The sequence below is a fragment of the Anarrhichthys ocellatus genome, unplaced genomic scaffold (genome assembly GCF_004355925.1).
Source record: "Anarrhichthys ocellatus isolate YVR2014 unplaced genomic scaffold, GSC_Weel_1.0 scaffold107, whole genome shotgun sequence".
Classification (NCBI taxonomy): domain Eukaryota; kingdom Metazoa; phylum Chordata; class Actinopteri; order Perciformes; family Anarhichadidae; genus Anarrhichthys; species Anarrhichthys ocellatus.
Window position 1 is genome coordinate 824,870 of NW_022280137.1, and position 17,508 is coordinate 842,377.

The 17,508-nt window shown below is 43.0% G+C and overlaps 1 protein-coding gene across 2 annotated transcripts in view; it reads right to left on the reverse strand.

Annotated features, from left to right (window-relative positions):
• Positions 1 to 13,189, reverse strand: part of LOC116399282 (glycine receptor subunit alphaZ1-like) — a 35,993-nt gene extending 22,804 nt beyond the window's left edge. Inside the window, exons 1-2 of one of the 2 annotated variants that reach the window (XM_031876325.1) lie at positions 12,787 to 13,189; positions 4,457 to 4,587 (exon numbers count right to left, since the gene is read on the reverse strand). In XM_031876325.1, the coding sequence (XP_031732185.1) occupies positions 4,457 to 4,587; positions 12,787 to 12,851 (196 nt within the window). In that variant the 5' untranslated portion in view covers positions 12,852 to 13,189. The remainder of the gene's footprint in view (positions 1 to 4,456; positions 4,588 to 12,786) is intronic. The other variant, XM_031876326.1, reaches the window with a different exon arrangement.
• Between the last annotated feature and the right edge of the window lie 4,319 nt (positions 13,190 to 17,508).

Consider the following 17,508-nt stretch of genomic DNA (forward strand, 5'->3'; position numbering starts at 1 on the left):
CTCTCTCTCTCTCTCTCTCTCTCTCTCTCTCTCTCTCTCTCTCTCTCAATCAAAGTCATCAGAGTTTTTACCTACACTAAAATGACTGAGCTGTTTATCGTTTTAGTTCATCATGGAGCCACACCGTAACATAAAGTATGGCCTGCCTGCTAAACAATGGAGCAAGTCATACCCCTATGCACCCTGACACCATTACCTGTGGACTTTTGCAAGTCTGCGAGTCTGCTAAAAACAGGACGTGTAAATATAAACTTGCTTTTCCTAACTCTCACCTTCCCTTCAACTCTCACTTATCTTTACGCTTTTACTAACCATTCACTTCCCTTCTTAACTGTCCGCCTCTGAGCATACAGCATTTTACCTCCTTTCCTAACTGTCTTTCGCTAAGCAGATGAAACCTACATTCTTTAGAGCAAAGGTATAAAAGCCAGATGTAACTTTAATACTGCACTCTTGTTCTGTGGAGACCATTGGTCGCTGTACGATCAGAGCCCATTTGCAAATGCTACAACAAATGCTTGAAAGTCAACTTGATTCTCAATCTTAATTTCAGATTCCCACCAAAAACTTGCCGTTGTCGGCAGGGTAACTCAAGTGAAGGGTTCAGGACTCGGAGTTGACGAGGAATAGTGCACATCCTGAATTGAAGCTTCAGCCCTGACCTCCGCTCAGAGACGGATTGAGAGGTGAGGACCTAAGACGCCTCTGAAAAGCTCATCGAAGATAACCAAAGAAAGGGGAAAGAGAAAATCGACTCCAAGCTCCCGTTAGCACAGCTGACCATTTACCAAGGGCAGTACAGATGGATACATTAAAAGCAGCAAGAATAGCAACCTCTGAAAATGCTGAAAAATACACAAATCATGTGCAGAGCTCTGTAAAAAAAAATTGAAATACATAGCAATATGTGGAAAATGGATTGCGACATGCACATGTCTAGTTTATAAAAACACTGTCAAATTAAGTTCTATTTACATTATATATACACAGGATGCTCATCATAATTGCTCTTATGTTACAATTCAAATAACAAAATCATGGGGCGAGTGGTATTTACAACATCGAGAAAACGAATTGGCTTTTCCAAGTGTAATCTTAAAAACGGCTCTCTCGTCTGAGCCCAGATCTCTCATTGGTTTTGCCAGTCCACAGCTTACATTGTCTTTGACTGAGCAGTGCTATTAGAGATGGTTCAATCAGGCAGCCAGGACCTCCCCAAAACCTCACAACCAACCACAAAACACTCCATGAAGCTTGCTCTGTTCAACACTCGGTCACTAAGCAACAAAGGCCCAATCATCAATGAATTCATCACTGACAACAACCTTGATATCCTCTGTCTCACTGAAACTTGGCAAAAACACCTGGATTACTACGCACTCAATCAAACCACCCCAACTGGATATCATTACCTGGATAAACCACGCCCTGATGGCCGCGGTGGAGGAATTGCCGCTCTTCACTGCCAACATATCAAGACCAGACTGACTAACATCGACAGTCCACCCTCATTTGAACAGCTCACATTCAAACTCTCTGGTCCTAAACCCCTGGTCATTGCAATTATCTACCGCCCCCCCAAACCCAACCCTGCCTTCCTCTCTGACCTATCTGAATTCCTCACCCAGCTCTGCTCCGTCTCACCTTCCATCCTGTTGCTTGGTGATTTCAACATCCACATCGACTCCTCAGACTGTAAAACTGCCACCGAATTTCTGGACCTGCTTAAATGCTTCAACTTCACTCAACACATCGACTTCCCCACCCACAACATCTTGGACCTGGTCTGCTCCACTGAAATCACCATCAACCACCTCTCCGGCTATGACCTCGCCATCTCCAACCATCTAGCCATCATCATGGAGATCGACATCCCAATCCCAGAACCCAAACTCACGCGCACCATCACTCTCCGAAATATCAAGTCTGTCTGCCCCTCATCCATGTCAGCCTGTCTCACTGAAAAATTCTCCACACTCTCCCCCTCCCTTAGCCCCTCCCCCTCAGACCTGGTCAACCTCTACAATAACACACTATCCTCCTGCCTTGCTCAGCTTGCCCCTCTCAAAACCAGAACTGTCTCATTCACCCACACTGCTCCCTGGTTCACCCCTGAACTCCGCCTCATGAAATCCCGGAAACGCAGACTAGAGCGACTCCAAAAAAACCGGCCTCACAGTTCACACCCTGGCGTACAAGGAACACATACAGCAATACAAACTGGCTCTAAACTCTGCTCGCTCCACCTACTACTCTGGCATCATCCGCTCTGGTTCCACCAACCCCAAGGTCCTCGTCTCCACAATAAACAAACTCCTCAAACCAATGGACAATCTCTCCCACTCCTCCACAGCAGAGAAATGCAACGCCTTTCTGACGTTCTACAAAGCTAAAATCGACACCATCTACAACCAACTGGCCACTTCCAGCCCCGCTTTGACCAACCCTGTATCTGCAAATCCTCCACTAACTGACCGGTCACTCTTCCGATTCTCTCTCATCTCCCCCTCGGATCTCAATAAATCACTCTCTGGCATGAAGACTCCGACCTGTGACCTCGACCCTATCCCTTCCACTTTAATTATGGCCTGTCTCCCGGCCCTCCGCCCGCACCTCCTCTCTGTCATCAACTCCTCCCTGTCTACTGGCTCCGTCCCTCCCGCCCTCAAACTCGCCTCAGTCACCATCCTCCCCATCCTCAAAAAACCTGGCCTTGACCCCGACATTCACAATAATTACAGACCCATCTCCAATCTCCCTTTTCTGTCTAAAATACTGGAACGCACTGTTGCCCATCAACTGAAAACCGACCTGGACTCAAACCAACTGTATGAACCATTTCAATCCGGATTCAGATCTCATCACAGCACAGAAACTGTCCTCATCAAAGTCACCAACGATCTCCTCCTCTCCTCTGATGAACACTCCCTCAACATCCTGATACTGCTCGACCTCAGCGCAGCCTTCGACACCATCAACCACTCCATCCTCCTTTCACATCTCGAGTCCTCCCTCCACATCACTGGCACAGCCCTCTCCTGGTTTAAATCATACCTCTCCGACCATGAACAGTTCATCAGCATCAACAAATTCAAGTCTGACACAGCCCCAGTCTCTCAAGGTGTCCCCCAAGGTTCAGTACTCGGTCCCCTCCTCTTCATCCTCTACCTGCTCCCCCTTGGTGACATCATACGCCACCATGGTTTCCAGTACCACTGCTATGCTGACGACACCCAGCTCTAAATCTCTACCAAATCCATCACCCCCACCATCCACTCCACCATCACCAACTGCCTCACAGATATAAAAACCTGGATGCAAGTCAACTTCCTCAAACTCAACACCGACAAATCTGAAGTCCTTATCATCGGCCCCAAATCATTAAACAATTCCCACCACAACTTCTCCCTCTGCATCGATGGCATCACTGTTCCTGCCTCCACACATGTCCGTAACCTCGGGATCATTTTCGATCAAACTCTCTCATATGAACGCCACGTCAATCACATCACAAAAACCGCCTTCTTTCATCTCAAAAACATCGCCCGTCTCCGTCCCTCCCTCTCCTCCGCAGCCGCTGAAACACTCATCCACGCCTTCATCACCTCTCGACTGGACTACTGCAACAGCATCCTGTACGGCTCACCCACCAAAATCATCAATAAACTACAATACATTCAGAACTCAGCTGCCCGTCTGCTCTCCCACTCCCGCACCAGAGACCACATCACCCCAGTCCTTCAAAACCTCCACTAGCTTCCCATACAGCAAAGAATCCAGTTCAAGATCCTCCTCATCACTTACAAAGCCCTCCACAACCTTGCCCCTTCATACCTTTCGGACCTCCTGTACCATCACACTCCCAACCGCAACCTCAGATCTGCAGACGCCAACCTCCTTACCCCCCCTACTCTGTCCAAGCATCGGACCTGGGGGGACAGGGCCTTCTCCGTTGCTGCCCCCTCCTCTCTGGAACTCCCTGCCCCAACACCTCAGACATTCTTCGTCACTCGCCACTTTCAAAACTGCACTTAAAACTCACCTATTCAAATCTGCTTTTAACCTCTAAAGTCAGTCATGTATGTTTTCTTTCTTTCTTTTCATGTTTATTTATTTTTTTTTTTTCTTACTGTTATGTTGTATATTTTGTTCTTATTATAAATGCTTTTATTGTTTCTGTTTTTAACATGTAAAGTGTCTTTGAGTGCCTTTTAAAGCGCTATATAAATAAAATGTATTATTATTATTATTATTATTACAGAGGACAGTAAAGAGGTTGTGGGCGGGGGACGAGGCAAAGGACATGGGTCTTTGTCTGTGGAGGGCATGGACATTGGCGAAAGACTATCCAGACAAGAAACAGAAGGCTGATTGAAGCCAGGAGAAATAGAGGTTCTTCCATCTTAATTTCCTGTGTGCAGTGGAGAAATACAGACAGACATAGATAGCGAGATACCTTTAAAGTTCGGTCTTATCCTGGCATCATATCCCGACGTCCTGCCCATCAGTTTGTCCAGAAAATCCGAGGGAGACATTGGGGCCGGCCGTGTCCTCGCAACATTGTCCACCTCCTTACACTGACCAACACTGTGATAGAAACAAAACACAGATCATGGACGTGATCGTCTGCGATGTTTTCACAGTACAGAGCTAAACAGCTAACGTTAGCGGAGGTTGCCTTTATCTGCACAGCATCTACTGGGTAACAATGTGTGTGACAAAGGTACATTATAGTGTTATTGTCATGTGTCTTGTAAAACATTGTAAAATGTCATTTTTCATTATATTTTTTCACAGCAACATAAAGAAGTTATGCTAGAGGGAATTATGACCTGTTTAACTTCCTTACAGTGATGCTAGCTCTAAGCAGCTTATAATATATATATATAATCAAACCAAATATTTAGATAAAAATATAATAATTAATTTCCTAATCATATGAATTGTGTACCTTTCTTTAAATAACCATTGTAGATTACAATAACAAGGTAAAATGATAACATTTGTGAGGGTTTGCACTGACTTTGGGACGAAAAAAGTCTGGAGCCCTGCCGTCAATTATAGTTATTTGAGAGAAATTTGGAATCTGCAAAGTTCTGAATCGGCAGGTCAGACTTTAACAAAATTGGCAATCGGGATCAGCTACAAAAAAATCTACTTTTGAATTTAAAATTTCTTTAAATTGATTTGGGAAATGAGGAACTCTGGCGACACACAGTCACTCGTAGCTAAACTACAACAGAAACATTTCAATTAATTTAACATTTTAATAAAAACATTTTTCCTTTGGTAAATTTTGACACACTAAATAGTGAACTGTCTTGACAGTGCTGACCTTTGTGGGAATAAGACATTTGTCCAAAATGGAGGAGTAGCTGTGGAGTTATATGGTGCCTCTGAATGCCACTTTGCAGGGTTTTAGGCTTTTCTCCTTGTAAATAGTATCTTTAAAAAAAAAAAATTGTATATGTGTAAATAAAGAACAAAAAAAAACATCCAATTTCATGTAACTCTGCTCTCTCGTATATAAACTGCTCCACAAAAGAGGCATGGTTGAATTCTTTGTTTTTTATCTACTGGATAGTGTGTGTACGTGTGTATGTGTGTGTTCGGAGGGGGAGAGGCGGAGAGGGCTTCTGCGGTGACTGGGTAGTAGCTTCTAAATGCTAAGGTAAGCTTATGTATGTGTGTGTGTGTTTATTTGTCAGTAGGAATAAAACATCCCAAAATAGCTCTGCTCACTGCAAAGATCATACTGTTGAACACACACACATCAGCACATCCAAGTGTAGTTTCAGGCTCATCAACCTTTACTCTGACATTTGGGAGCAGCCACCATTTACCCCCAGCAGGGAATAACCTGATACAATCCTGAGACCAGAATCAGGGTGTTGACCATAAGTCTGTTTCCTCATTTAACCTCTTCCAAACACACACTCACACTGGCGGTGACAAGAAAGGACAAGTAGCCCGGTGCTCATTAATATGCATTGGGCTTTGGGAGAAGGGGAGTGACAGAGAGCAGAGACATAGCTGGAGGAGGGATCTAGTGACTTTGAGACAGGAGAAAACTACAACCCATGGCAAATAAAAAGGTCAAAAACATGCCCTTTCATTTTAGCCACTGTTACTTTGTCAGTTCCCATCAGATACAAAATAAGTCAAACTTGATATGTCATATGCCCTCAGATCTCAAGACACTGGCCCTGCTGTCCCTAAAACCCAGAAAAAAAACATTAGTCAGCAGAGTGTTTCCCTGCCAAGAACAAATCCCTGTTGTTATGGGGAAGGGGAGGGGTCATCAAATATAAACTCAGAAATAAATCTGTTGTCATTGTCAATGTCTGACTTCAGCATCATCTAGCTTGGGAGTGACTACATTCTTCCGTCCTGCTGTCGGAGAGAGAGCGCTGACCTGGAGTCACGCAACATGGGAGCAAAGCGTGGAGCTGCTTTTTGGTTGATGCATCGCCACGCTCACTCTCTGTCTGCTCTCTGTCCGAGTCTCCCCATGGATGTGGATGCGTGTGCTCGGAGTGTGAGTCATGCTCGCCATCATGTATGTGTGCCTTTATTACGAGCCCCACCGCTCCTCTTGGCGAGACCCGCCCTGGGCAGCATCCAACCTCCAGGATTTGCCAGGCGTCTGTGCTCGCAGAGTCACTGGCAACCTGATTTGTTAGGGTCCTATGCCCATGAGCAAGAGGCTATCTTGACCTGGAATATAACAATGCTGATTTGGCTTAGAATATGGAAAGATGTCCATCATCGTGTTAAAATGAGGGGGGGAAAAATCCATCTTAAGTTCTGAGTTGCCTGTGGATGCAACTGTGAATGGTATACAATATCAATAGTGTATACGAGCAGCACACAGACAACCATGCAACCTATTACAATTAATTAGCCCTACATTTTCAGTTACTGCTGGCTTTACCCTTACTGGTGCTGCTCTTTATGCTTACAAAGACACCTCCATCAAACCAGAGGCCTTACTCTCACCAGTTAATGTGTCAGTCTTTCCGTGCCATCCATTTTGTTCCACCTCTCCCTGGAACAGTTTCTTTCTTTGGACAGCACAGGGAACACTCACGCTCACACAGCATTGTCAGCTCAGAGCATCTCACATCAGCTGCTAAGCTGCTTATGTTGCTGTTGCGCTACCTCTCCCCATGATTTCTCATGTTCTCTCTCCTCCCTCCTGCCTCCCTTTTCTATTCTGTGCTCTCCTCCTCTAAAACACCAGAGAGCAATTGTTAAGTAATGTAGAGCGACGCGGCATAACATCTGATCAATAATGGATTAGCTTTTGACCTAGAACTGCTGCCTCCCTCACAAAAAAATGATATAGGTGCCATCAAGAGCTCATGATCAACCATAATAGTATAAATAGTTAAAAGCACATTGCATGTTTGAAGGCCAAGTAATACCACTTCATACCAAAAATTGGTTGTGGTCATGAATTGAGTTAGCCATGTTTTTGACTCATCGCTGTTTAGGAAGAAAGTCTCTGAGCATAGCATAGTTTAATTCAAAACATTCAAACATCTGAAACAGAATGATAGCGTGTTGTGCTACTGTGGGTCCTTTCTTTTGTGCTGGCACATTACGAATGTTGTGTGGCTTGGCCAGAGCCAAATGTGTCACACTTAATTTAGCTTTTTTATCTGCAACAGACAATAAATGAATAAATAATAAATATATGGCCTTGTTCACATGATTTTGTGAGTTTGTTAAACAATCTTAGGTTTCACAGTCAGAGGCAGGCGCCAGTGATAAGAAAATGAAAACCTTATTAGTAGCAGTTATAATCCACGACAAAAATTTCATTTTCCCAACATTTATTCCAGGTTAATCACATGGGTTCCCTTTCATATCCATATCTTATGGATACCTGCATTTATTACAAAATGCTCAGAACTCAACTTGTTTAGGTTTCAGTTCAGTACAGTCTATGAACCACCCAAATTACGGTACGTGTAGAACATAATGTCCAACGGCTCGACCTGGAAAGAATAGGCAATGTGTCCGTTGTTAGTGAGGATAGTCAAACCAACACCGACTTGAACATGGAGGATACAAATGGGAAGCCTGAGCAGTAAGACTCGCCGTTATCGGGCCCAGTTCTGTGGACAAAGAGTAGTGGATCAGACAGAAACTGTGACTAAAAACTGTTCAGCTTAAGATGGGTCAGGTGATATCTCTGGAAATAGTGATATAAAACACGTCAACACTATGTCATGAGCATGTCTTCCACTGTTTGTGCATATTTCTGGAGCAAGACCAAAAAAACTGTGCAGCAAATTATTCTCCCCATGGTTTTCAAGCAGCCCCTTTTATGATACAAAATGATGGCACATGGGATCTCTTCTGCCGGACATACGAGAACAAAAATCACATTGCAACTTTCAAAAAAACAAACGGAAACTAGAAAAGTGCACTCAGTTACAGTGCAGATCTCTGCCAGGTGTGTCTGCAACGACCATTAATGTAATGGTTGATTGAAAACGAACCACAATACACTCGGAAACACAAGGTTGACGCCGGATAAAAAGGCACTGAATAATATATTTAGCTACATTTGACAACCTAAGCGGAGCAGAGATTGTAAATGCACAGATTCTTCCTTTCACTTTTGCCCAGCAGCTAGGAAGCAAGACTCAAGAACTTCTTGGGTATTGAGGAGCTGCAGTGTTTATGGACAAACTGTAACCCACAGGTACATGTGCTACACAACTTCACTGCTAACCTTTCCCTCTGCTCCAATCGCCAACACCTGTCTACCCTGAGAGCAGTCCCTCTCTCCGTCTCTCTCTCTCTCTCTCGCTCGACCACACACATTCGCTACACATTCAAGGATTCAAGGATCATTTATTGTCATTATGTAACACATGGATAAACAACGAAATTCAGTTGCAACCAATTTGTAACATAACAAACACATGACAAACAAAACAACAACAGCAGTACATTTCTGTAGGGCATTTTCTGAACTTGCATCATAAAGGATGAAAACAGCAGCAACAAAAACAATTCTCTGGGCAGATAATATGGCCGACATCCCCTCGCCAAAAATTCAACATGAGGAAAACACTGTCCATCAACCCCGATTGTGCCCAAGCACCAAGCGCCGCTATGCAAACACAGAGTCCACCTACTCTCGCCCCACCGGATTCCTGCTCTCTGTCCTGCTGTCCACACATCAAGTGCAGCTTGATCCTGGACCACGATGGATCCAGGTCTCTGTGAAGATTTGGGCTCAACAGTCACCGACCTCCCGCTGCTTTCATCCATTTATTTTTCTGCCGGGCATCAGATAGCCAGCAGCATGCTGGGTAGTGGAGTAGCCTCAGGTCCTAGCTGGGTTAGCTTAGCTTCCATCTCAATTCCATCCTCCCTGGGGCAGTTTGGTGGCGTTTGGTCCAGCAGGTCTGACGGATCATCTCCTCCCAGGAGATGATCCTGGGATGGTTCATGCTTAGCGGAGATAATAATATTGATCTAAATAAAAGAAATAATGGTGCTTGTGCAGTCCCTCTGTCCAATGGGGACACATTTTGCCAGTTTCTTTTAAGGCATCCACAAAGTTAGCAACTTTAGGAGTGAAGGTAACAATGTGAAAGGGATCCATCTTTGTTCATTATACTACAGCTGCTACATTCATTCCTTCGTGCGAGGAGGAACATTGGCAGCACTGCCAGAGCCCTATAAAATGACCTCCAGCGGGCTACTCGTGTGCATGTTTCTGACCCAACTGTCAGAATCAGACTCCATGAGGGTGGCAGGAGGTCCTGACGTCTTCTCGTCGGACTTGTGCTCGCAGCACCATGTGGCTTGATTGGCATTTGCCAAATTACATCACAATTGGCAGGTTCGTCATAGGCGCCCTGTTCTCTTCACAGATAAGAGCAGGTTCACAACATCTCCGTACATCTGGCCACCAAATTTGGTGTGGACTCAGCACATCAATAGACCTAACTCCACAACCATAGGTACCAACCATCAGAAAAGTCGCAGACATATCCACAATAAGACTTGACACATACCCATCAAGTTTCATTTAAATTGACCTCAAGGGGGCGAAACAGGAAGTCAACTGATTTGGGCAATTTTAAGGCATTTTGGCCCACTTCCAGTTTTCACAGACGTACTTTGACGACCTCGTCCTACAGATTTCATCAACACCAAATTCGGTCATTACTATCGAAAGATAAAGATGTTGCTGTTATTTGGCTGCCATTTTGTGCCATTTAACATTCAACACAAAGTTATTTTTCAGGGGTTAGGGACGTTGGGAAATGTACAAAACTTGTAAACCCATTACAAAAGCTAAAATAAGGCATTTAATATGCTTTTTGTGCTTGGGTGTGGCAAGGCGGCTTGATAGAAGCCGCCACTGCGGTACGTTTGACCTAGATGTACGAAATGTCGGAGTCAGATTAATCAATTGCAGTCAGAAACAGTGAGTTGACATTTTTTTTATTTTGTGTGAATTATTCATGTAATTTTGGCCATTTCCAGGCTTTGTACTCCTCCTTGATAGTTCAGGATTTAGTTACTTTCCAAACTCAGATTATTAAAACAAAATATAACCAACTAATAAATGATAATTTATATAGAGTAAACTACCCAGCTGTAAATAAAGTATTTAAAATGAGCTCCACCTTCACCAGCTGCAACATTAAAGAGATAAACACTTCAATACATTAATACATATAATACAATAACATATTATATATTACTCTGCATAATGAATATTGTACTTTCGTTTCATTAAGTATAATCAGATGATAACACTTTTGTACTTGTCTTTGAGTAACATTTTACATGCAGGACTTTTACTTGTTATAGAGTATTCTACACTGTATTATTGCTACTTTCCCCTAAGTAGACATCTGAGGACTTCTTCCACCACTGTATGTTAAAGTTAGTTTATTGAATTATTAAAAGAGTTTTTTGTTCACTCACACACACAGCTGTTGTTCTTTTCTTTCTTTTGTCTCTCCGCCATCTGCTGTCTGTCTGTCTGTCTGTCTGTCTCTATACTGGGACTTTGAACTAAGGGCGTTTGCACATGGACTTTCTTAATAATAGTAAAATTAGTTATTACTTTTAGTTACTTTGGGAGCCACACCGTACTATAATGTTATGCAACCTGAGGATTGTAATGCAAAACCAGATGGCACCTGATCTACTTCATATTATAGCTATATCCAAGAAGTGCCTGACGGGATGCTTTGTGGGTGCATCTACCAAGCCTATAGGCAAGCGGGAAGAGCCCCATTCTACCGCAGTGTTTCCTACAGGATTTTGTGAGACTAGGACTTGGACCCTGAGCAAAAATTCCCCTTCCCCATATGCCATTTGTATTCTTATCTAAATTACATTTTGAATGCAGGACTTCTACTTTTTACTTACACTGTAGTCATTAACACATTGGTTGTAAATTCATCGACAACAGTTGAACAGCTTACAAGCACTGTCTGTGTAATGATGCGCACACACACCATTATTCCAGCAGAGTGACAGAAGTCGCTGCTTGTTTGACCTGTTGCCCGTGTTATAGGAATACAACTGAACATCATAAATCATCGCACCTACTTCACGAACCCCACAGCGCTCGATATCAGACAGTCTGCTGGAGCAGAAGTTTATGTTTGCCAGCAGTAGGCTGACAAAACAGTTTTGGAAAGGCAGCAAGCACAGATTAAAAAACCCACAGGGCTGTGCTGGACACACTGGACACACTGACAGCAGAACAACTTCGATACAAATCATAAGAAAACTAGAATGCCATTCGGAGAACGCAGACCATTCATGTGCTCCTTGATCCCATTTCCTGAGTTGGGAAGGAGGGGTGTTGGCATGAATTTTCTCAGTCCGGAACTAATTTTTCCAAATATTCTGACATTACATGAATGCAGCATGCCCTATGTCACAATGTTAATGAAAGTGAAATATAATGCGAGTACAATATATTTAGCTACAAACCGAGCCAAAAACATAACCTTCTTGGTAATTAGATAACTGTTGTTGTTGACAATGACCGTGTGATGAGTTGTTGTTTGTGGGTTTTGGCAGGCAGCTGTCCCCTCTTCTGGACATGAATGCCGACATTAGAGGGTGAGCTCTTATCCCCATTTTTTATGATCCATCGTGTCCTGCTTGCTCATCATTTGAGTACGGCCATTTGGAATTTTAGACCGTCACAAAATATTGAATTAAAAATTTAAATAATAATAAATAAATAAATAAATAAATAAATATATATATATATATATATATATATATATATATATATATATATGGAGTTAGGGTATTTTACAGTTCAAAAATACAGTTCAAAAATAAAATATCAGAATAATCTACAAAATAGAAGACAATAAGATAAAGTAAATTGAATTGAGTTTTTAACTGGTAATTAAATAGGGCTACAGATGAATAAAAACACAAAGAAAACAATATGTTTGTTTTAAACTTTAAAATTTAAATAAATAAAATGCAATCTTGTAAACATGTATGCAATGACATTAGATTTAGTATATTCTGCTAAATGTATGCTTAAACAGATTTTGTTACAAAACCAAGACGGTATCTGACCCCTTCTCTTGATACAACTGGCCCCAACAGGTGCACGATTGCAATTGCACAATGTTGACCCAAATGAAACCCCTATATCAAGGAGCTCCCTTCTGACTAACGCGCGCGCGCGTGTGTGTGTGTGTGTGTGTGTGTGTGTGTGTGTGTGTGTGTAGCGTTGTGGTATAAGCGGAGCGTCCACTTACTTACCCGTGCAACAGTATCAGTTTCCAGGCGAGTAGAAAGCCCGTGACAGAGAGCCTTTTCCTCCTCATCTCTCTCCAGTGGGGCTCCGGAACCTCTGCTCTCCTCGCAGCTCTTCAACCTCTCAGCACCGCAACGGAGGTCAACTCACAAACATGCCGTAGTAACAGGAACTCCAAAAAACTCAAGCGCGGTCGGTTAATTCCCATAAGTAGAACGAGAAACAGCAAGACAGCTACGGAATGAATCAGTTAAATGCAAATTTGAAAAAAGGAAGAGCGCACGACAGCTGTTCAGACTCTAGCTCTGAGCTTGGTCCGTGCCCTCGCGAAGCATGGGGATGGAGAGACGACCCGCCCGCTACTCTGGATTGGCAAGACCGGCAGATTGCTCAGCCAATCATCTGCAGGGTTGTTAATTTTTCCGGTTGAATCGCATCTGAAATTAGAAGCCCAGCGAGGTGGATATAATTCAACATCCACCCATGCATTATTACGCATCTCTCTCTCTCTCTCTCTCTCTCTCTCTCTCTCTCTCTCTCAGTGTGTGTCCCTGTAGCTCACCATTCTGTCAACCTTTCACATTTTCTTTTCCTTCTTCTTCTCTGTTTATTTCTCCATCTGCCTCATGCTCTCTATCTGTTATTCTGCTCTGTTAGGCAGGATCGCAAAGTATGTTTGTGATTCCTGGCTGTAAAGTAGCCTATGTTGATGACAGTTTGCCATATGTGGCCAAAGTAGTAGTAGAGGGGCTGATTCAAGTTCACATTTATGTCGAGAGCACCCTGAGGCAAGAATGGATGAACAGTGGTCAGGATTTCAGATATACAGAGAAAAACTGAACTAGGGGGATTTGGGGCATGTCCATTGAACTTTTATATTTGATATGTGCATGTGGAGATAAAAATTCGATAACAATATTTTTTAAAACCATGTCAGCAGGTATAAATGATCTGTCAGTGTTGCACTGAACAACCCACACTACAATCTGAAAATGCAGAAGATGCTGACAGGGTAACATTCAAGTGTTCAAGTAAAAGCAAATTCACACTGTTCTGTCTCGCCCTCTGTATTCACTGCCCATCCCTTTCTCTGTGACTCCTCAACTGTCTCTTTTGCCAAAGTATATTCCAAATAATTTACAAAACACCTTCTTTAATTCATATTTTATGTTTGCGTTTCAAACAGCACATAAACATAAGCAAAATGTGTGTTTTTACAAAATGATAGGTTATTACACTAAATTGATGCCAGGTGTTTGTGTTGTTAAATTGAGCCTTTAGGTTCCACTGTACACCTAAAGAACAAATATATATTTCTGTGGTAATAACGGTGTGAGTTGGATCAGGTCAGTTTATATATTTTGAACAGCACGGGGACATGATGCTAATCCTATATCGGGCACAATGTTCAGTACCTGTGCTTCCTCTCTCATCTCCATCACTGTTTCTTTTTCTCCCAGTCTCCTCATCTACAAGCTGTATGGGCTGAAAGTGAAACTAATTACTGGGCATCACTGGCCGCTGTTTAATATATATGGATATCTGGTGATGAATGACATTGAACTACAAGCAGTACAGTCGTAACACTATATAGTGTTGTGTTACATTGTGGCTCCTTTCCACCATCAACATTCATATTTTAACAGTGTGATATACGTTGTGATTTTAACCCTATATGGGAAAAGAATGTATTAAAAAAGAGCTACAATTTCTACATGGTTTATCAGACGTGGATGCAAACACCCTCAAGTTAAAGCTGAGAGGCTGCTCTTTACCTTCTTAGTCATTGTTACATTTCAGATACAAAGAACTGGATTACAGCACTCCTGTCTGAGTACTTACAGTGCTGTATTAAGTATGCTCAACAATATCTTTTGATATATCTATATACATTGGGTATATTCATGCTCATTGATCTATTCTCAGCAATTTCATTTTGCACGCCCTCATTTTGCAATGGGCTTACACCCCGTCCAAATAATCCACACAAGCCTGCTGTAATTCATCAGTTGTATGAATTGACAATTTTAGACAATTCCTATTTGTGATTTGTACAACATTGTTGCTTTCAGTGTTTAAGGTTTTTTGCTACATTGGCAGAACTTACCTTTGAGAGATTTGAGTCATTAATAATGTAAATGTAAGGCGGCAACCTTCAGTTCTAAAAGGTGAAGCCAACTTGCCTCCTTTTTAATAGCCAGCAGGGGGCGACTCATGTGGTTGCAAAGAGAAGTTTGGTTGTATAGTCTATGTGAAAATGACCCGTTTTCCTCTCCTGGGAAAAAATACGGTGTTTTTGGAGCAACCCATTCAAGTCAACCTCCTCCCTACTTGGTGTTTGTCACTCTTTATATTTCCTGCTTCACGATTGTGTAGAATACATACAAATTGATTTCATGAGGCTGATACAAATTAGTGCATCATTTTTTGTAGGTGTAGCAACAAACAAGCGGCAACCTCCGGTGCTAAAAAAATTAGGCTGGAAATTCCAAAAACTGTAGTTCCTCAAATAGAAATGCTCCAAAAGAGAAAAGACAATCCCAAGGACCCCCATGTTAAAAAATAAAATAAGATCATCCTTTATTAGTCCAACAGCACAAAATTGTTTTGGTCTATGTAGCTAATATTCCTATTCATGACACCTGTGTTGGGTTCAATTTTTTATATAACTCACCTGGTTAAATTATATTGAGGCTGAAAGTTCAAATGAAGGGTGTGGCTGCATTGAGTGACAGGTGGGTGTCTGCTCAGGTCAGGTCGCGGACCACAACCTGTCTGCTCTGCTGCCTTAGTTCCATCAACGATCCACCTCTTTGCCCACTTTTGGATTAGCCGGGAGTTAGGCTGTGGCGATGGTCTGAGCCACCCTCTTTGAGCTTCACACAGGCTCTTTAGAAAACCGAGGGTGACGTCACGGAGACTATGTCCATATTCTATACTGTCTATGAGAACAGCCCGAGATGTGACCATGACCATGTCAGGTTATTCACGCGGCTGATTCCCAGGAGCCTAAAACTGTTCTTTTGCTCCACATCAGCTCCATTGATGTAGGCAGGGATGTGTGTCTTCACCTTGTTTTTTCTTGAATCAATGATCAGCGCATTGTTTTTTGCTGATGTTGAGCAGTGGGTCGTTCTCTGAGCCCCACTTTGTAAGATTGATGATTTCCTCTCGATATGAAGTCTCATCATTCTTTTATAATCCCACCGATGAGGGTCACACTTCACAACAGAGTTCTCTCCATGTTGCAGTCATGGGTGTACAGCATGAATAGAAGGGGAGACATAAAAAGTTCTACATACACAGAGAGAAGGAGGCACGGGAGGAGTGTGAGGCTGCAGGCACCAGCGTGACACTCAACATTAGATATGCCTGTACTCTGCACAACTGTCGTTCACGCCTCCATCCCTCACAATCCTCTCACTAATGTGCTATATAAATTATCCATTAGTGTCACGGGATTTCACGGATAGGACCCAAACGCAAGACCACAGGAGACAGAGTCCGATGTAACGGATTTTATTTTGAAGATGTGTGAAGGTGTGGAGCCTGTGGTCCGACACCGGAGGGCAGGCGGATTGATGGTGTGAGTCCCGTGGCTCGACACCGGAGGGCTGGTAGCTCGACGGTGTGATGTCCCGTGGCTCGACACCGGAGAGTACGCAGATCGACCAGTACTCTACACCCATAGCAGAGAGGAGAGAGATTAGTTCAGGAAGGAACAACGGGGTTCAACTTACGGAACGGCGGGGGAGGCTACCGAGGCAGAAGACAACACGGACTGACAACCCAGGCCTGCAAGACCAGGGTTGATAGCTGCTGGGTAACGAGCCAGATTGTCCGCAGCTGTGCATCCATCAGGGCGGTGGCAATGGGAGGTGTCTGGAGGCAGGCCCGAGAAAACAACACCAAGCACATGGCACAACAAAACAAACAGGGGAAAGACAGACACATGAGGAGAGGAGATTGGGGGGAAACAGAGGTTAACACACAATGGGTCAGACAGGGATCCTGACAATTAGGTTCTGCATTGGTGATGTTTGAGAGCCTCTGTGAATGGATTCAGCTGAGTGCAGAAAGGGCTCAGTGTCAGCAGAAGGGTGTTGTGTTATTTCTTGGAGCAGATTTAATAATGACTTGATACCTAAATATGTAATGATAATTAATAACTTAAAATGATTAACCATAAACCAATGGCATTAGTGTAAAAGGTGAAGGGAAGTAATATAACTCTGCTGCAGCTATCAGACACAATTACTTCAAGCAGCATAATTATGGAATTGGATTCAATTTAGCATGCCACTAAATTTGGGAAAAAAGGGCAAACCTCGTGACATTAATCAATTAAGTGTCATAATCTCAGGGAACTATAAAATGGTGCTCTTGTACCCTGGGGACTCTTTTAGGATGAACACCCTGGAGAGGAGACACAGCAGAGGTAAGTGCTTTGAACATGCATGTTATTTGACAGCACTATTAATATATTCAATCATTTTAGTTGAAGATAACCAAACCACAAATATGTTTGTGTCTACAGGCCCGACCTTCAATAATTACTCCTGAGACCATATCAGAACCGTACAATAAACATTCAACTCTCAGTGTGTGAGTCTCTTATTGTCCTTTGTCTTATTGTCTTATTGGCATTTGTGGTTTGTGAACAATCCACAAATGCCTGCAATGGAGAGGGTCCTTGTCACAAAGGGTCAAGCCAAAAAGCCATATGA